The sequence below is a fragment of the Labeo rohita genome, chromosome 18, assembly GCF_022985175.1.
Source record: "Labeo rohita strain BAU-BD-2019 chromosome 18, IGBB_LRoh.1.0, whole genome shotgun sequence".
Lineage (NCBI taxonomy): Eukaryota > Metazoa > Chordata > Actinopteri > Cypriniformes > Cyprinidae > Labeo > Labeo rohita.
The window spans coordinates 9,203,139-9,225,343 of record NC_066886.1 but is presented as its reverse complement, the minus strand read 5'-3'; the positions used below and the strand labels follow the sequence as shown (position 1 = coordinate 9,225,343).

General features: G+C 37.5%; 1 protein-coding gene across 3 annotated transcripts in view; it reads right to left on the bottom strand.

Annotated features, from left to right (window-relative positions):
- Positions 1-21,201, bottom strand: part of kcng4a (potassium voltage-gated channel, subfamily G, member 4a) — a 36,081-nt gene extending 14,880 nt beyond the window's left edge. For all 3 annotated transcript variants that reach the window (XR_007829685.1, XR_007829686.1, XM_051134937.1), the window contains exons 1-2: positions 20,545-21,201; positions 17,262-18,180 (exon numbers count right to left, since the gene is read on the bottom strand). Coding sequence is in view for 1 of the 3 variants with exons in the window: in XM_051134937.1 (XP_050990894.1) it covers positions 17,262-18,011 (750 nt within the window). In the remaining 2 variants the exon portion in view is untranslated. The remainder of the gene's footprint in view (positions 1-17,261; positions 18,181-20,544) is intronic.
- Between the last annotated feature and the right edge of the window lie 1,004 nt (positions 21,202-22,205).

The window sequence follows — 22,205 nt, the reverse complement described above, 5'->3', positions numbered from 1 at the left end:
ATTGTGATAAGCTGTATGTGCTGAGAAAGGCTGCGAAGAGTTGTCTGCTGAAAGAGATCACAGATCAACTCACATATATCTAACACAAAAACGGATCCGCTTGCAACAACCTGCGACTGCACCCACATGACCTTTGGAGGCACTGGTCACCCACCCACACCTTTCATCTAACTGCACTGCTCTCATTCTGTTCAATCTCTTCAGTGTCCTCCTTCCCCAGAGACCGATGCTGCACTCGGTCCATTTGATCTGTCCTTTATGGCAGGCGACTGCGAATCCTGTCAGGGAAGGTTTACTACCGTAGTTCTGCACCAGCAGTTTTGTGTTCTCCATCTGCCAGAGCATCTCTGCATCAGACTATAGAAGAAGACTATAGAAATCAGAGTGTAGCAACCATTATAACTTTTATAAATGTCTTAGCTCGTTACCCTGCTCATTTTTTATAGAAATTGCAGCTGGCCGCATATAAAACACTGACTTTTACACCAAATTGACATGTTTATATCTGCTTGTTACCATTATGGTAACATTAATGCATGAAAAGTGAGTACAACGGGACAGTCTGCTTCCGCTGTTGGGCATGCATTCAACTATGGCCTAAGTGTAAATGGCACTGTAACATCCTCTCCTTCCCTTTTAGCGCAGGATCACTAGCTTTTAGTCAGGACCCAGGAGACACTGAACAGACATGGATACCTAACAGCCAGCCCATACTCATCTCAGTGGAAAAATAACCAAGAGGTCAACAGATAGACTTATTTATCTTGCTAGTCTGTGAAGAGAAAGTAGGAAGGAAATGGGTGCTTGTTAGAAATATGCAATGCTTAAAGTGATAGTTCACTCAAAAATTAATTACTCACCCTCTTGTCGTTCCAAACCTGTAAGACCTTCTTTCATCCTTACTAACGTTTCAGCTGCATTTCAGAAAGCTCTCGGATATCATCAAAAATATCTTAATTTGTGTTTCAAAGATGAATTGAGGTCTTATAGGTTTGGAACAACATGAAGGTGAACAATTACTGAACAGAATTTTTATTTTTGGGTGAACTATCCCTTTAAAAGGATATTTTAAATGGCAGTCAATAGGCACAAAATGGTTTGGTAACCAATATTCTTCAACATATCTTCGTTTGTATTCTCATTCATTGAGTTGCGTAAAACCCCTGCATATATAACTGAGAATTAGTCCGAATTAGAAAAAAAAAGGATTTTATAATGTCAAGGTGAGAAAATGTCAAGACATTTAAGTGATTTAATCTGAAATAAAAAGCTGAATTAATTGAATATTAAATCATTCACCTTGTACACATTGTGATTTATTGTAGTTAACCTACTCGGAGAGGAAATTTGAGATGTAAAATGAACCACCATCAGATTTACCAGCCCCAGATGACAATTATGGACATGCAAAACTGAATCCAATGCTACCACAATATTAGATCCTAAAAACTCTTTAATGTCTCTAAAAAAATCAAATGCCATGGCTCTAATGAACACAGGCAAATGCAAGTACTAGTTCCTTCACTTTTATACTGTAAAAAACAAACAAAAACAAACAAACAAAAAAAACCCACAATTTGTTGAGTCAACTTAAAATAAAAACTTAAATTTTTAAGTTCAGTCAGCTCAAATAAGTTTAGTCAACTTGAAATGTTAAGTTGTACTAAGTCACAACTTAGATATTTGAGTTGACTTACCTAAAAATGTGGTTTGTTGAACTTAACTGGGCTTGTTACCCATCTTCCTTTAAATTTTTCTTAAGTTGAATCAACTCAAATATATAAGTTGTCACTTAGCACAACTTAACATTTCAAGTTGACTAAACTTTTTAATTTTTTTTTTCTGATTAAAATTTTAAAGGCAGCCAAGTAACAAATTATTTTAAGTTGACTCAATTGTTTTTTACAGTGTAGCTTAAAGGAGAAGTTCACTTCCAGAACAAAAATATATTTTTTCTTCAGTCAATAAGAATTATGTTTCTTGAGGAAAAAATTTCAGGAATGTTCTCAATATAGTGGACTTCTATGGTGCCCCCAGTTTGAACTTCCAAAATGCAGTTTAAATGCAGCTTCAAATGGGTCTAAATGATCCCAGCTGAGGAAGAAGGGTCTTATCTAGCAAAACGATCTGTCATTTTTTAAACAAATTGACAATTTATTTACTTTTTAACCTTGTCTTGTCTAAGTCTGTGTGTTTTTTTCTGGTTCAAAACGGTCAATACAGTTAGGTTATGTCGAAAAACTCCCAACTCGTTTTCTTCCCCAATTTCAAAATCATCCTACATCGTTGCAGAAGTACTGACCCGGTGTTTACAAAGTGAACATACAAAGAAGATCAAACACCCTTTACAAAAAAAAGGTAAAACAGCGATGTAGGACATTTTGATGTTGCAGAAGAAAACATACCCCAACTGTTTTTTTTGACATACCCTAACTGTATTGACCCGCATTACAAAGACTATGCATGCGCATTGCAGAGATGAGACAAGACAAGCGTTTGAGGTTAAAAAGTATATAAATTGTTAATTTGTTTCGAAAATGACTGATTGATACGCTAGATGAGACCCTTCTTCCTCGGCTGGGATTGTTTAGAGCCCTTTGAAACTGCATTTAAACTGCATTTTGGAAGTTCAAACTTGGGGGCACCATTGAAGTCCACTATATGGAGATAATTACTGAAATGTTTTCCTCAAAAAAACTATTTCTTTATGACTTAAGAAAGACATGAACATCTTGGATGACAAGGGGGTGAGTAAACTATATGCCAGTTTTAGTTCTGGAAGTGAACTTCTTCTTTAAATGCTGCTTCCCACCATTTAAATGTACATTAAGAGGTAATGACCTGAAAGAGAAAACTGACAAAAAAATGTTACTTGCTAACGTTGCTGTACTGCCCCTTGTGGCAACGCTGTGAATGCATTGCATAAACCAACACAAAATTGAGCAATCATTGACTTTCACAGGCTATGATTCAGGCCTTTGAGTAGTGACGGCTGCATAATGCTATGCTTCTTCACAGCAGGGGCTGAAAACTCAGAGAGACACAAAGAACAATGCATAAAGCTAAAACAAGAAAGTCCTAGGAGAAAACATGTTACAGTCCTCCACAGCACTGAGACTTCAAGGGTGATTCATCTTCAAACAGGACAGATACCTGAAGCATACAGCAAAAAACACACTTAAAACACTGATGTCCTGGAGAGATCTAGTCGTTCCAATTAAGCATCTGTGAAATGACTTGAACACTGCAGTTTGCAAACAGTTCCTGCTTAACTTAATGAAGTCCAAGCATCAGTTTCTTGTCGACAGACACAGTAATTGCTGTCAAAGGTGACCCCGCTATAGTATTAACTCTAGAAAGAGAGTCAAATTCGAATACATTCAAATACAAGCTTCATGACTCATTTAAAACAGTGTGGAAAAGTCCAAAAAATTTTGTAAAAACAAAAAACAAAAGTGTTTGTATTGTATATCTATGCACAAGAAAGTAGTAAGTGAGAGAGCTATGTTGAGAAAAAGGTGCCCACAAAATGTGGCCTGCACAAGATGAGTTGTGTACATCTTGCAAATTTAATTCCCGAAAATTATAGGGGAAGATAACAAGCGGGCGGGCATTAAAAATGCATCTTTAACTCTGGGACGAAGCTACTACAACGAATCTTCTGATGGATGGCACTATTTACATCATTTACTATCTCTGCATCTGCTGAATCAAAAATGAGTATGCAGCACAAGAGGAAAAATGATCAGACGTGCCCACATACATTAATGGCCTTACAGCACCACACCTAGCATCCCATGCATCTTCTCACTGTTGTTTCTTGTGGCTCCTCTTCTATTGTATTCAATTTAAAGCAAAAAGCTTATTAAACGAAACACTACATTGACGCAATCTGGGCCTCTTGAATAATCTGGGTTTGAGTGACTTCCCAATCTGACTTGGGCGATTAAAACCAGCAATCTTCTGGTTACCCTGAGCTTGTAACCACTTCACTATATTCACTAACAAAGACCAGCACTACTGCAAGGCAGCCACTTGTGTTTTTGTCTATACGTACACCTGTGAGACACTCCAGAGTATCTTTTTGTAAACCTCCAACCTTGGAACTGAAAAGATGTTGGTGCTCAGAATAGTAAACAGCAGGCAGATGTCAGCAAAGCTCCCATTCAGAACATTTTCTTTCAAGTCATGCTGCTCATTTAGGGAGTTCAAGCCAGTCAATTCGTTCAGGACCTCAGCTCCAGTTTTAACAAAGGTGATTCTGGTGCAATAACTCTTTTGACCTACACTGACACTTTGTGACTTTAAAACTCCTGCTGTTGAGTGTTATATAAAAACTATTCTGTAACCTGCATGTGAGGGCAATCACCTTCCAATTTCTCCTGCATCAATATTGCAGCACCGCAGGGTTGCCAGCTTTCTTTCTTCCTACACTTTTGATCAAAATGAAAGCATGTAGAACTACAAGGCAGTCTACATTCTTGTAAAATGGAACAACTCAAACTCACCTCAAAGCTATGGAATTAGTAATCGACAACCTACCAACCTACTAACCATTATTCCACTGCTGAATTTCCTGCCCAGCGGCAAAACAACTTTAGATTTTAGCTGAGATGCAAGCTTGCAGTGTGAACTGAATGTAACGAAAAGGAAAGAATACATCCTGTGAAATAATATACAGCTGAAGTCAAAAGTTTACATACACATTGCAGAATCTGCAAAATGTTAATTATTTTACCAAAATAAGGATCATACAAAATGCATGTTATTTTTTTAGTACTGACCTGATTAAGATATTTCACATAAAAGATGTATACATATAGTCCACAATAATAGTTCAATTTATAAAAATGACCTTGTTCAAAAGTTTACAAACATTTGATTCTTAATACTGTGTTGTTACCTAAATGATCCACAGCTATGTTTTTATTTTTTTGCTTGCTTAGTGATAGTTGTTCATGAGTCCCTTGTTTGTCCTGAACTGCCCACTATTCTTCAGAAAAGTCCTTCAGGTCCCACAGATTCTTTGGTTTTTCAGCATTTTTGTGTATTTGAACCCTTTCCAACAATGACTGTATGATTTTGAGATTCATCTTTTCACACTAAGGGAATGTAACTATTACAGAAGGTACAAATGCTCACTGATGCTTCAGAAGGAAAAACGATGCATTTAAAGCCCCGGGTGTAAACTTTTGAACGGAATGAGAGTGTGTACATTTTTCTTATTTTGCCTAAATATCTTCTTTTTTTTTTCATTTAGTATTTCCTTTAGAAGCGACAGAAGATACTTACAGTACATGCTCCCCAGAAGATAAAATAAGTAAAATTTACCCTGATCTTCAAATTCAAAAGGTTTTCTCCCCCTGGCTCTTAATGCATCGTTTTTCCTTCTGGAGCATCAGTGAGTGTTTGAACCTTCTGTAATAGTTGCATATGAGTCCCTCAGTTGTGAAAAGATGGATCTCAAAATCATAGGGTCATTGTTGGAAAGGGTTTAAATAGACAAAAATGCAGAAAAACCAAAGAATCTATGGGACCTGAAGGACTTTTCTGAAGAACAGCAGGCAGTTTAACTGTTCAGGACAAACAAGGGACTCATGAACAACTACCACTAAGCAAACAAAAAAATAAAAACATAGCTGTGGATCATTTAGGTAACAACACAGTATTAAGAATCAAGTGTATGTCAAAATGTCCTGATAATTTACTTACCTCATGTCATCATCCAAGATGTTCATGTCTTTCTTTCTGTTTTTGTGGAAAACATTCCAGGATTTTTCTCCATATAGTGAACTTCAATGGTGATCAATAGGTTGAAGGTCCAAATTGCAGTTTCAATGCAGCTTCGAAGGGCTCTGCATGATCCCAGCCAAGGAATAAGGGTCTTAACTAACGAAACTAATGGTAATTTTCTTAAAAAAAAAAAAAAAGTATATACTTTTTAACCACAAATGCTCGTCTTGCACTAGCTCGACCTCAGGCATTACGTAGTCATGTTGGAAAGGTCATGGATGACGTAGATGGAAGTACCGACCCAGTGTTTACAAAGCGGACGTGCAAAGAAAGTCAAACGCCCTTTACATAAAGTAAAACAATTGTGTATACTTATATGTATATTTTGAAGTTAGAGGATAAAATGAAATGGAGTTTTTACCCTACCTATCCTACCTTTTTGAACAGTACACAGACAAAGAACTAACCACACTTGACCTTTCCAACATGATTACATAATGAGTGAAGTCACAGACGCGCATCGCAGAGCTAGTGCAAGATGAGCATTTGTGGTTAAAAAAAAAAAAAGTATTAAAAAAAGGTTTTTTTGGGAAATGACTGATCATGTCGCTAGATAAGACCATTATTCCTCAGCTGGGATCGTGTAGAGCCCTTTGATGCTTAATTAAAACTGCAAATTGGATCTTCAACCTGTTGGCTCCCATTGACGTTCACTATATGGAGAAAAAACCTGGAATATTTTCCACAAAAACCTTAAATTTTTTCGACTGAAGAAAGAAAGACATGAACATCTTGTATGACAGTCATGGGCCCTTGAAGTTAAAAACACTGAGGACCACTGAAATAAATCATTACAGTTTACTGAGAACTTTCAAATAAATGCCAAGTTAATAAAACAACAAAAAATCCTACAAATTCCAATTAGTTGGTGGTACTGCTTTGTTGTAAGCTTTGTTACTTAATTTAAATGGGTTAAAAAACATGCTGTTATTGGAAACATCTACAAGTGCACACAATCTTCATCATTTCCTTTCCCTTCTCTCACTTTGTCACTTTGGCCTCATCATGCTGGTTTTGGGCGGTATCTTCCCACTCAAGAGGAAACATGCGTCACATTGTCCAGATTGCACTGTGGATTGTTCACCTTCTCCTGCCTTATATTAACAACCCAGGCCATCTCCTGCATCAATATTGCAGCACCGCAGGGTTGCCAGCTTTCTTTCTTCCTACACTTTTGATCAAAATGAAAGCATGTAGAACTACAAGGCAGTCTACATTCTTGTAAAATGGAACAACTCAAACTCACCTCAAAGCTATGGAATTAGTAATCGACAACCTACCAACCTACTAACCATTATTCCACTGCTGAATTTCCTGCCCAGCGGCAAAACAACTTTAGATTTTAGCTGAGATGCAAGCTTGCAGTGTGAACTGAATGTAACGAAAAGGAAAGAATACATCCTGTGAAATAATATACAGCTGAAGTCAAAAGTTTACATACACATTGCAGAATCTGCAAAATGTTAATTATTTTACCAAAATAAGGATCATACAAAATGCATGTTATTTTTTTAGTACTGACCTGATTAAGATATTTCACATAAAAGATGTATACATATAGTCCACAATAATAGTTCAATTTATAAAAATGACCTTGTTCAAAAGTTTACAAACATTTGATTCTTAATACTGTGTTGTTACCTAAATGATCCACAGCTATGTTTTTATTTTTTTGCTTGCTTAGTGATAGTTGTTCATGAGTCCCTTGTTTGTCCTGAACTGCCCACTATTCTTCAGAAAAGTCCTTCAGGTCCCACAGATTCTTTGGTTTTTCAGCATTTTTGTGTATTTGAACCCTTTCCAACAATGACTGTATGATTTTGAGATTCATCTTTTCACACTAAGGGAATGTAACTATTACAGAAGGTACAAATGCTCACTGATGCTTCAGAAGGAAAAAAAAACGATGCATTTAAAGCCCCGGGTGTAAACTTTTGAACGGAATGAGAGTGTGTACATTTTTCTTATTTTGCCTAAATATCTTCTTTTTTTTTTTTTTCATTTAGTATTTCCTTTAGAAGCGACAGAAGATACTTACAGTACATGCTCCCCAGAAGATAAAATAAGTAAAATTTACCCTGATCTTCAAATTCAAAAGGTTTTCTCCCCCTGGCTCTTAATGCATCGTTTTTCCTTCTGGAGCATCAGTGAGTGTTTGAACCTTCTGTAATAGTTGCATATGAGTCCCTCAGTTGTGAAAAGATGGATCTCAAAATCATAGGGTCATTGTTGGAAAGGGTTTAAATAGACAAAAATGCAGAAAAACCAAAGAATCTATGGGACCTGAAGGACTTTTCTGAAGAACAGCAGGCAGTTTAACTGTTCAGGACAAACAAGGGACTCATGAACAACTACCACTAAGCAAACAAAAAAATAAAAACATAGCTGTGGATCATTTAGGTAACAACACAGTATTAAGAATCAAGTGTATGTCAAAATGTCCTGATAATTTACTTACCTCATGTCATCCAAGATGTTCATGTCTTTCTTTCTGTTTTTGTGGAAAACATTCCAGGATTTTTCTCCATATAGTGAACTTCAATGGTGATCAATAGGTTGAAGGTCCAAATTGCAGTTTCAATGCAGCTTCGAAGGGCTCTGCATGATCCCAGCCAAGGAATAAGGGTCTTAACTAACGAAACTAATGGTAATTTTCTTAAAAAAAAAAAAGTATATACTTTTTAACCACAAATGCTCGTCTTGCACTAGCTCGACCTCAGGCATTACGTAGTCATGTTGGAAAGGTCATGGATGACGTAGATGGAAGTACCGACCCAGTGTTTACAAAGCGGACGTGCAAAGAAAGTCAAACGCCCTTTACATAAAGTAAAACAATTGTGTATACTTATATGTATATTTTGAAGTTAGAGGATAAAATGAAATGGAGTTTTTACCCTACCTATCCTACCTTTTTGAACAGTACACAGACAAAGAACTAACCACACTTGACCTTTCCAACATGATTACATAATGAGTGAAGTCACAGACGCGCATCGCAGAGCTAGTGCAAGATGAGCATTTGTGGTTAAAAAAAAAGTATTAAAAAAAAGTTTTTTTGGGAAATGACTGATCATGTCGCTAGATAAGACCATTATTCCTCAGCTGGGATCGTGTAGAGCCCTTTGATGCTTAATTAAAACTGCAAATTGGATCTTCAACCTGTTGGCTCCCATTGACGTTCACTATATGGAGAAAAAACCTGGAATATTTTCCACAAAAACCTTAAATTTTTTTCGACTGAAGAAAGAAAGACATGAACATCTTGTATGACAGTCATGGGCCCTTGAAGTTAAAAACACTGAGGACCACTGAAATAAATCATTACAGTTTACTGAGAACTTTCAAATAAATGCCAAGTTAATAAAACAACAAAAAATCCTACAAATTCCAATTAGTTGGTGGTACTGCTTTGTTGTAAGCTTTGTTACTTAATTTAAATGGGTTAAAAAACATGCTGTTATTGGAAACATCTACAAGTGCACACAATCTTCATCATTTCCTTTCCCTTCTCTCACTTTGTCACTTTGGCCTCATCATGCTGGTTTTGGGCGGTATCTTCCCACTCAAGAGGAAACATGCGTCACATTGTCCAGATTGCACTGTGGATTGTTCACCTTCTCCTGCCTTATATTAACAACCCAGGCCAGGGAACAGTAGCTGAGATCATTGCTAACCCTGCATCACCACCTGTCCCAGGAACTCCCCTTCTGGCAAATCAGAGCTAAAATGCAAAACTGCAACACAACACCAAAACCGCTCATGCCCTGCACCTGCACCGACACCATCTGGCCCTCTGTAATACTCTGTCCAACATAGCATGAACAGGACATGTAGGGCGTTAGCTAGTCTGTCACTGATGGGTGTGTGGAGACTATGATCGGTCAAGAGGAAAATGAAACTAGCTTTGGTTTGAACTGCAGCACTGGCTTAATCTTCAAAGACTCACAGATGTGAAAGTGATGCAGAGCTACTGTATAAAATGGCTTTAAATATTCTCTCACTCTGTGTGCTTGAGCACATTCAGGACAGATGATTCATTTACCTGTTCACTTTTTAATCTAGCATATGTAGATAATGTGCTCAACTTTGTGACACAGAAACGAGGATGTTCATTATCTCTTAATGCATGTAAATCAAGTAAATACACTTGCAATATAAAAGATTTTGATTGCTGTAGAGGTAAGTACAATATCAGGTCAAGCGAGTACTTTTAGAAGGTTTCCATCAAATTAAACTGATTATGTTGTCTTTTTTTGGTTGCAAACACAAATCTAGTCTTTGCTTGATGGATTGGCTGGAGACTTTTAGCCAAATTAAAGTCCATGACATCATACTAAATCGCTTATTCTCCTCTACATTTTTCAATTCAGGCTGATTCAAACATGCATTAGTGTATAATTGTCTTGGCAGAACAGGGCCATTTCTTTTTTGCAGTCTAGTACCAGCTATGTGCAGATCAGTCCTGAATTTTGGCTCATCTCAATAGTCAATACTACAACTACAACAAGTTCATTAGATTTTTTTTCTCACTATGTATTTATTTTAACATAAATTTTTTAGTCCCAGTGTTTTAAATAGCATGCTGACAGCGTACTGTATTTTGGTTTGTTAGACAATTTGCACAGTTAAACTGCTGCATCACAATCTTGTAGGGTTGTGCCGATAGACGATAGTGCCGTGTATCGACGATAATCAGAGATATCGCCTGTTGCTGATGCCTTTGACGATAGCAAGACGATTATTATTATTATTCGTCAAAAATAGACTAGGCGCCTAACTTTAGCGATACAGTGCAGAGAGCCGCTTCTGGGGCGCTTTAGATAAACACAAAGGCACAAATCACGTGGGTGTTTTGGGTGGGAAGTATGCAATCTTACGTACACTGTTTTTCCTGTTTTACTTTCACTTTTGAAATCGATACCGTTCAGAAAGGAGGGGGGAACATGGAAAAGGGGGGCACAGTAACTTGTTTTGGGGGGAACGGCCCCCATTTGCGCCACAGAAGTATGCAGTGTAAATAAGGAGTAAGACCTGTATTCATCATATAGTGATGTAACTATCGTATTGACTTATGGTACCGGGAGTGTTTTTTAAAGTGCATAAACTCTAGGCCTGTTTTAAAATAAAGCTTTGAATGTCTGTCTTTTTGTAATATAGCCTATAAATTTGTAAGAGCTACTCGACTGCTCCTGAATGAATAACAGCAATTCTTCCATGACAACCCTTGAAAGATTTTAGCATGGTAATGTAAATGACAATGTTAATGTTAATGTTAATGTATTTAGTCTTGGCGGAATAGATCTGCTACGCTGTGCTGAATTGCTGCTGCTGTTGGTTATTGCTGTAGTTGTAGATTATTGTTGCTGCAAGCGAGTACAGGAACTTGCTACTGCCAAAGTATATGGCGATACGGTGCTGTGAGTATTTAAGACATACTGCTGCTGCACAAATAACATATAAAATAACCCGTAGCAGATCTATACAGGTGGAGCTGGGGAAGGTGGAGGGCATCAGAGGAAGTCTGAAAGCGCGCTGCTGCGAAAGGCTTGAGTGAATGCCGACTAGCCATTTACAGGTAAAGATGCAAACTCATTGGCTGCGTATGTGGTATGAACCAATCAGCTTGTGCCAAATCGTGTACGCTGTGAACATTATCAGTTACGTTAACACCCATCAGCCTGCGCCATCTAGAGTTTCATGAAAGAACTAGGCATTTGTCACATTGGACGCGTCCACCCAGCTTTTTTTTTACGAACAGGAATTTTAGCTTAGCAATAGAATACAAAAACAACTACAACAAAAGTAGCTAGGCAACAGAAGATTTTCAACCGCAGGAAAAAGCCACAAAAGTTGAAATTATATGCCGTCTGTAATGTGAATGGTCAATTTACCGCTTTGGCCATTCAAGGTAGAAATACTAAAAACTACAAAATAAAGTTGATATGAAATATACACGCATTTAAGAAAAGTCAAGGAATTATAGTTATGTGGGTTTAATTTCTTCAAAGTTATTACATTGCAAAATTTAACAACGGTCAAAATTATTTATGTATCTTATTTTATGTTCCACAGAAGAGAGAAAGAAAAGTCATATAGTTTGGTACCACATGAGGGTGAGTGAATTTACTCCAAAATGTTCATTTACGTAACTTTTCACCTTTGTAACTGTGTAGTTTTATCCTTAAAGTGTTAGTTCACCCAACAATTAAAAGGCTGTCAATAATTACTCACGCTCATGTCGTTCAAAAGCAGTAAGACCTTTGTTCATCTTCAGAACACAAATTAAGATGTTTTTGATGAAATCTGAGAGTTTTCTGACCCTGCATAGACAACAAGGGTCCTATCACGTTAAAGGTCTAGAAAGGTACCAAGAACATCAAAATAGTCCATGTGACATCAGTGTTTCAACCGTAATTTTATGCAGCTACAAGAATACTATTTGTTGTGCAAAAAACTCAACAATTCTTCTCCTCCGGGTCACCCTAGTGCCATTTTGGAGAGTACCAAGTACCAAGTACCGTATGACACATTGCTTCATATGGTTAAACCACTGATGTCATATGGACCTTTTTGCTGATGGTACTTTCTGGACCTTGAATGTGGTAGGACCCTTGCTGTCTTTTCAGGGTCAGAAAGCTCTTGGATTTCATCAAAAATATCTTAGTTTGTGTTCCGAAGATGAACAAGGTCTTACAGGTTTGGAATGACATGAGGGTAAGTAATTAATGACTGAATTTTAATTTTTGGGTGAACTATCCCTTTAATATGCTCAGTGATTCAGCTTCACTTTTACAGGATACTGCAAATAAGTGTGCGTGTCACCAGCACTTGGTGAGTGAGAGTTTGCAGGATGCTTGTGGCATACAAACACCTTCAATTCTGAGTCCTTGCTGCTGTAGTTCAAACAAAGCAAAATTTACACCTGCAGCCCCGGGGAGGAGAAAAGGAGAAAGAGCATAAGACAGCATGGGGGAAGGAAGGAGCAGAGAGTGGTAAACAAGAGTAAAGGTGAGAAAAGGCATACAAAAGATAAGAGGGCAGAGAGAAAAGGAGCCCAGAAGAAGAAAAAAAAAAGGTAAGGTAGAAATGAATATTTAAGAAAGCAGGGCTGGAGTGAATCTATTGTAGGACAAGAGAGGAAAAAAGTAAAAAGATCCATAGGAAGGAGTGAAGCAAGGATGCTCAGATGCTCTTGAGTAGCTGATGCTTTATCCTTTCACACAACATAGGACCAGCTGAATAATGGTTAGTTTAAATTTTTTATATATAATATATAATTAAATGTTACAAAACTGTAGAAGATATACCCAAGCGAAGCCATAATACCATTCTAGTAGCACTGCTACTGACTTATCTAGCTGCTGCAAAGATAACGGGTATTATGGCATATGAATCCAGATAAAAGTCATCTTATCACCTCACGACAATGCATTTATCTAAACAATAAATAAAAAGGTGCTGCTTGGGATTATGAGAATACAGCCTGCTCTCAAACACACAAGATGGTTAACCTCTCTGGATTGATTCCCAAGGTTGTCAGTTTAAACGAGTTCAGATGGTACTCCATAAATGTTTCCTATCTCTTGTCTACCCATGTCATACTTAAAATAACAAACACAACTGAAACTGTACCAGTTTAGAAATCATACAGACATACAGATGCCCCAAAAGTAGACTGGGACACCTAAAATGCCTGAAAATGCCTTATAGAACTAACTTTGATTTACTCTTTCAGTCTAAATGTGATTTTCAGTGTTTGGATAAAAGCAGTTCCCCTCATGTTCACACAGGTGTAGCTCATTGCATTAAATATGGAAATGTTCCACTAACATTTACTACTAGGAAGTGTGTAAATACCTTTCGTCTTCATTTTAAACAGTATAGGGGTACAACGGCGTCTTTGATATTATTTTCCTCTAAACCACTAGATGGCAGAAAAACGTGGTGTAGCACTTTCCAAAACATCCGCTTTTCAAGATACACGTGCAAATTTGCCTGATCTTTGACGTGATCGCAGACAGTAGTGCAAAGTTGATTCTGTGCTTGCTTGATCTCATATTCGGTGTTTTTAAAAATGTTGTAATTTTGTAGTAAATAAGAATCGCTAATATTTTTAAATGTTTTTAAATAACGAAAGAATATGTAAAAGTATGGTATTTGGGGAAAAGCTGCTGTTGGGGCTAAAAGGCACAATAATTAACATAATTAACAGATGGCTGACTTTTTCATTTGTTGACATGACATTGTTAGATTCATATGGTAAATACCATATGTTACATTGGGTGTCCATCTTAGAGATAATGTTTAGAATGAATCTTAATCATAACATATATTAAAATATCATTTGTTGTTACTACTGTAAATCTATATTCAATTACTATGGGATCTCCTTTAATGGTTTCAGAATCTTTACATTTTAAAATTATTTTGTTTCTGTATTTTAAAAAATGTTTTATATTAGCATATTTTAATGACAGTATATTTACTGAACAAAAATTATTGTTTTTTTAATTTATCAAAATAAGCAGAAATAGTACAAACTTTTCTAAAGTTAAACATTTTTTTAGCAAAAGTATTTGTATCAATACTGTGTGCCTTTTACCCCATGCTGGTGAGCCTTTTACCCTGTGTGTGGGGTAAAAGGCCCCCCTTGCCATCTCACACATTTATAAGACTTTTAAACAAAATGAACAACGTGCATGATTTATTTTCGCGCAAAATCTGTTGCTCCATAAATTGCTCCAATACACTTTGGGCCCAGTGAAAAACACATTTTTTCTTAGAGTGTGCCTAGCCCTGTTGTACCCCATGCTTTTTTGGGGAAAACATTCAGAAAAGTGTAACTTTTCTTTAAAATAAATGCCACTCCATTTGATATTCTGTCATCTAATGCAATACCATTCATACATATTTATGGATTGCAGAAGTGTCCAGACACTTTCTGAGGCCAGTGTACTTTCATACAGATTCATTCAAAGCTAAAACGCTTTCTGCATAAGCTACAGGGTCTGTTTCGGTCACTCTCATGTCAAGCGTTGAGATAAGCCCGTGGGTTGTTGAATTTATTCACTGTTTTTCTCTATCAGCTCATTGCGAGTTTGCTCACAGTGTTTCTCACTTCTGTTTGTGTTTCCTGTTTACTAGAGATTTGCTGGCTTGTCTTTCCGCATCTGATATTGAGCTCTAAGCTAAAACTGTGTTGTATATAATTTATAGGGGCATAAAACTTCACAGAAAAGTTTTATGCTTGTAAACATACAAAAATTTGAAACATCAATCTGTGCATCTTCACATTCGAGTACGCAAGATTTGAAACTGCTGTGAGAGATAGAGGAGGTCATCTTGTTATCACTCAATGTACACATGCGCACACACGTATCAGTGCACACACTCACATTTATGAGCAGAGATGAATGACTCCATGCTCAGGCCATTCCTTTTCTACCGTGCGGCTGACATTGACAAACGGCCCGGCAGTGTGAATTAAATATGACAGTCCTGCTGCTTCCAGCGGGATGCTGCCTGTTGGATGCTACATGCTGGCGTAACTGCCTAGACACCGCCAGAGCCTCACCTTGACATACACTCAAGCACATCCAACTGCACACGCACAGTATTCCAATACAAACATGTGGAGTGAAACTTCAGGCAAATTAAGCTACAGCCACCACTTTGGGCGGTGTGAGGTGTCCGCCTAAGGGCGATTAAAATGCATAGTCATTTAACAGCAAAAAGGTCTAGTCTTCTCAAGCGGACCCCCCTGTGTGCCTGCTGACATTCCAGAGGTCTCTATGGAGCTGGTTCATTATTCTCTGTGTGTGTTTGCTGACATTGTGAAGGCATTTCTGGTCCAGTTCATTACTCTCTGGGTATTTACTGACATTGGGGAGCCCTGCTGAGGTGCATTCATTATTTCTCACTAGGAACAGCACGCACAGGTCTGCTTGAAGACCGGAAACACACCTCCAGTGACATACTCACATTCTACCTGAGGAGATGGAGGTCTACGTTAACAGCTAAACATGTGTTTGGCTTTTTCGACTGATCCTGTATGAACTCAAAGGTAAAGATGAAGAGAATACAGTGACAGAATACAGAGAATACAGAAATGTACTAAAGATCATTGTTGCCAAGTTTTCACAACAAAACCCGCCCAATTGCTACTTAAAACTAGCCCAATTGTGTTTTGGTGGGGGCCCCCTGGTAAAAATCGAATTTCAGGAGATAAATAATCACACTACTGGCGTCATTTAAACTCACAGACACGAAAAACAACCTGTGGCAACAGTGTTAAAGTACTCTTTTAAAAAATAAATGTGCTTCACGATGCCATAGAAGAACCTTTTTTGTTTAAATGGTTCCATAAAGAACCTTTAGCATTTGAAGAACTTTTCTGTTTCACAAAAGGTTCTTTGTGGTGAAAGAAGGTTCTTTAGATTATAAAAAGGTAAGAACAAGCTGGTTCTTTAAAGAACCTTTGACTGAATGGTTCTTGGTGGAACCAAAAATGGTTCTTCTATGGCACCGCTGTGAAGAACCTTTTAAAGCACCTTTATTTTTAAGGCAACACTGCTAAAGAGAGAATTGTTACACATGTATTTACATACAAATCATTTGATTTTCAGTGCGTTGACTTGATGTGAAGGGATCTATGCATTTGAGAGCACAAAAATGTTTTTGATCAGACAGACTTGAAGGGTTAGTTCACCCAGAAATGAAAATCCTGTTGTAGTTCTGGTCATCACATAAAGCAATCATATCTCTTCACAAGACTTAAACCACTCAATTCAAATCGATTCATTTTATGATGCCTTATGATCTTCTAAGTTTCGGTTCTTTGATCTTATGCTCTTCCAAATTTTTGTTACCTAGACTTTAAATGGATAGACAGAAACCACCCAGGTTTCATTAAAAATATCTTAGATTGTGTTTTGAAGCTTAACCAAAGCCCTATTGGTTTGGATGAACATGGGAGTGAGGAAATGGTGACAGAATTTTCAATTGTTTGGGTTTAAAGGGACTTGAATGGATTAATATTTTTTAAAAAGTTTATAAATTGTAAATTTTTTTTTAGAAAATAAGTGATTGTTTTACTAGATAAGACCCTTCTTCCTCAGCTGGGATCGTGTAGAAGTTCAAACTTGGGGGCACCATAGAAGTCCACTATATGGAGAGAAATCCTGAAATATTTCCCACAAAAAACAATTTCTTTATGACTACATAAAGAAAGAGATGAACATTGGATGACAAGGGGATGAGTAAAGTATCTGTAAATTTTTGTTCTGGAAGTGAACTTCTCCTTTAAGCCATACAAGGTATTAAAATCCCCTTAATTACCCTCATGTTGTTCCAAACCTGTATGACTTTCATTCTTTGGTAAAACAGAAAAGATGGAACGACATGATGACAGACTGTAGGTAAAACCATCCGCTTGATCAATTTGAGACATTTTGTGCGTACTCACTCACCCTATTCTCCTCCTCTCTGAGGTCTGGCATGGTGCTGATGCACAGGCTGATCACTGTCACCGCCACCATCAACACAGACAAACAGGCGAACAGCTTTCCCGGCAAGCCTGATTGAGGGTTCTCCACCATGTCCCTCAAATTGTTCATGAACTTTCGGTAACGCGTCTCCTCGACAGGAGGGCGCAGCTGCATACTGCGTTGACGACGTTCCTCCTCCCGTCGTTCAAGCTCGGCGACCTCGTCAATGCGAGTGTACATCTTACGCTTGCAGCAACGTTCCATGTAGGCCATCTCCACGCCCCAATAGTTGAGCTCCTCATGCAGCGAGAGCGCACACATCTCCCGTAACAAACGTAGCTTTCCTGCTGCAAGGAAGTTGAGGATTACACGGAACGCACTGGGGCTACGGTCAAAGAAGAATTCACGGCGTGCCTCATCGTAATCGTCGCAAACACAAGCAATCTCCTCAGGACTGCTGCAGGGTTTTAGACGTCCTAAACGCGTTAAGGGGAACTGCTCCAACGTACTCCAAGGGAAGGTGTAACGGTTGCCGCCCACGTTGATGAGGGCCTGTAGGCCATGGTCCACCGAAAGCAGATCTTCCGTTCGGCGAATGAACTGAGCGCGCTGATAATAAACTCCCTTGATGGTCTCGGTTTCCGGGATCTCGGTAAAGATGTGGTCCAAACTGCTGTCGTCACTGACCGAGAGGTTGCTGAAGTCATGATTGGCGTTGCTGATGATTGGCATGATGGCATTGAAGAGGAAAATTAATCAAATGGGTTGGGCGAAGCTCAGGTCGTCTCAGCGTTAGCCTGAAACCTGGGTTTGGGGCATTGAGGTGTTTATTCGAAAATAGATCCCATGGGATCTGGTGCAGAGTTCAGTGAAGACCCAAACAGCCCACATCATTTGCACACTGTTGGAGACAAAAAGATGACAAAGATGACAAGTTTGCAACAGCACTATATGTTATTGTATAATATGCTCTTCAGATTTCAATAAAGAAGGACACTGTTGTTTGACACAGTCTCTGGTGGTGGAGTGTATTAGCAGAGACCTCTAGACATCCCACAACTTCTAATAGAGATTGAATAATTTGCTGTTGTTAAGGTGTTCCATTATGCTAGGGTCGGAGCTGGAGTGATAAACTATTTATTAATAGAAGCGTATTCCCGTCGGGAGCAAGGCTTGCTTTACTGTGTGGAAAGTTAATTGAGGGAAGGGTGTTGAGCAGCCCCAGTGGCAGTGACTCTATCAAGAACATTCTCTCCAGTACAGGCTGATGAGCAGAAAGAGAGGGGAGCAAAATTCTTCATGATCACACGTAAGCAGGTGTTATAATAGGGTGGAAATTAGGAAGGATGTGAACCAAGGAGACAATCCGTGATAACTGCAAATGTGTCTAAACAATAGTGAAATAACGGGCATAATTTTACAACAACAGACAGCATGCAAAGGGGGTTTAAAAAGCTTATTCACTGCATTTCTGAGTGATTTATTGACTTTAAATTTTACAAATTTAAAATATCAATTTAAAAGTTTCCATAAAAACATTTCCACAATGTTAATTTCTGCCATCTGGTTGCTAAGAGCATTTTTCTTAATTTTACAATCATTCAAATGTTTCTTATGACAAATCTTTTTGCAATCAGCTTTTAAATTCCAAATAGTTAGTACATTATTGTATTTTCAGACTCATTTTAGTGAGTCAGAAACACTTTTGAATCAGTCATGGCAGTTACCTGAATTAATCTAACTCACTTACTATATCAATTAGTTATGTTTAGCATTTTTATTTCTGTATATTTATGAACAGTTTTAAAGGATTGTATTTATGCTGCTGCTGCTAAAAATCTAAAAAGTCTCACACATTTGCAAAAACTAAATTACATTTATCTCTGACTTATTATATACGCATGTTCTGTTAAAATCTGAAATGATCCGGTCATGACCCTGGACCACAAAACGGAGATTTATACATCATCTGAAAGCTGAATAAATATTGTTAGGACAGGACAAAATTTGGCCGAGATACAACTATTTGAAAATCTTGAATATGAGGGTGCAAAAAAATCTAAATATTGAGAAAATCGCCTTTAAAGTTGTCCAAATGAAGTTCTTAGCAATGCATATGTGACCCTGGACCACAAAACCAGTCTTAAGTCACTGGGGTATATTTGTAGCAATAGCCAAAAATACATTGTATGGGTCAAAATGATAGATTTTTCTTTTATGCCAAAAATCATTAGGAAATTAAGTAAAGATCATGTTCCATGAAGATATTTTGTAATTTTCCTACTGTAAATATATCAAAACTTAATTTTTGATTAGTAATATGCTTTGCAAAGAACTTAATTTGGAAAACTTTAAAGGCGATTTTCTCAATATTTAGATTTTTTTGCACCCTCAGATTCCACATACTGAAATAGCTGCTTCTCGGCCAAATATTGTTCTATCCTAACAAATCATACATCAATGGAAAGCTTATTTATTCAGCTTTTAGATGATGTATAAAGCTCAATTTTGAAAAATTTACACCTATGACTGGTTTTGTGGTCCAGGGTCACATATTACCAATCAAATATTAAGTTTTGATATATTTACGGAAGGACATTTACAAAACATCTTAAGAGAACACTATCTTCACTTAATATCCTAATGATTTTTGGCATAAAAGAAAAAAATTATATACCCGTGCTACTTAAGACTGGTTTTGTGGTCTAGAGTCACATCTGTCAACACTCCCGATGGCAGCACAAAACTGCTCTTTTGTCATCCAGTTATTTCTTCCTCAAAACTACTAAAAGAATCGTTCGTGGATCCGTTAAGGAATCAGAATCGTTTAAGAAGAATCAGAATCGACGAAGATGAATCATTACGTTCCTTATCCCTATCCCATCACGGTCACGTATCACAAATATGCACTTAAACATTTATTAGAATAACTGGCTCAGTCACAGGCCATAATATAGCTAAAAAAAATGAATATACAACAGGAATAAGTTCAAACAATGATGAATTTAACTAATAGGTTCGAATAACAGAACACACAATATACAAAAAGGTTCAAATAACATTACTCTGGATACATTTATTTGACTGTTTACAGTAATTTCACGAAAGAACAGACATCAAATGAAACCAAGCGAAATCAAAAAGCTCCGTTAACAGTCTAAAAGTTGATAAACACGAAGTAAATACAACAACACATACGTTAATGATTGAATAAGTTTATATAATTACATCTACAAGAGCATCAAAGTAGAAACTCCCAACTCACCCCTCGACACGACTCCGGTCCTCACTTTCTTCAGCAGAGACATTTTCGCTCCACAGTGCTCCATAACCGGTTAAACGAACTCACTTTAGTATTTAATTAACGGTTCTTGATGGAATGTTGAAGTCAGGAGCGGGAAAATGATCAGAACGTGAATATTCTTCGCTGACACATCATCACTGTCCCGCGCACTCAGAGTCACTATCACTGCATAGACCCGAGCGAATGTGTGTGAGTGAACGCCTTGAGAGAGGCACTGTAAGTTTAAAGCGAAGTCTAAATCATCACAGGGATGTACTGGATGCAAACCCTGGTCACGTACAGTTCGCACTCCGACAATAAACCTTATAAACCGCAGATTATTTATTACCCACTCCTGTTTTAAACGAGTTTGAGATGCCCACGTCATTTTGCGTCAACGCGGCTGAGGCGTGATGAATTATTACACTCGCAGTGGACACTTGAATTTCCATTTGAACCCTTTTTTCGGCGTTTTCAAGCTATTAGTGAATTTATTAACAGGATATGACTAACGTAAGGTCTGCATTCCCTCATGAGAACAGTCCCATGAGGTTGTTTCAAACGCAATATAGTTCCATTACGACAATTGATAAATCTACAGGTACGAATCTGTGTTTGCTGCACACACTATAGAAATTATAATGCCGTGTTTATGCATTGCACACAGTGCAAACACCTCGGGACAGCCCAATTAGTTTGATTCAGTATTTGCATACATGCTGTTCACCTGGCAGCACTATTATGGAGTCCAAAGCTTACAAACAGACGCGTACAAAGTGTGCATACTGTACTCATTAGGTTGCACATGCCTAGGGAAATGCTAAAATAACTAAGCAGTTTGCACAGGTCCTGGTGGCATATGAATGGAAAGTGAGACAGCTGGCATTGTGCACTCACACTCTCCATCACTGAATGCCAAGGGTCTGCACACATAAAACCCATGAATGATTGCACAAATTTGCACTTCTATCCTCTCCACACTGTCTTGTTCTATTTGTTTCATTTTAATTATGCACATCTATGTATTTGCACAAATAATAAAGCCATACTGAGTTTTAGTGCATTTTTAATACTCTGTACTGGGGGGAAAAATAGGATTTTCAGAATTTTCACTCAGAAAAAAACCCCCATAAATAAATCACAAAGAAATGGCAAGTAAAACAGAATTAAGCATAAAATTTTGAAGCAGAAAGATTAAATTTTAAAGAAATTCTGTTCTTTTCTGGATATAATTATTTTTTAGTTATTTTATAGGCAGACCGAATAAATAAATAAAAGGTAACTGATTTTTTTTCTCTCACAATTCTGACTTTTTTCTCAGAATTGCGTAATACAAACTTGCAGTTCTGACTTTTTTCTCAGAACTGAGATATAAACTTTCATTTGCGTGAAATAAAGTCACAATTGCGAGACAAACTCGCAATTCTGAGAAACAAAGTTGCAATTCTAAGAAATAGCCGCAATTTCTTATAATTCAGATTTTCAGGCAAGTTTATATCTTGCAATTGTGACTATTATGCGCAATTGAGAGTTGTTAAGTGAGAATTGCGCGATATAAACGCGCAATTGCGAGAAAAAGTCAGAAACGAGAGATACAAACTAAAAATTGCGAGGACAGTCAAAATTACAAGTTTATCTTGCAA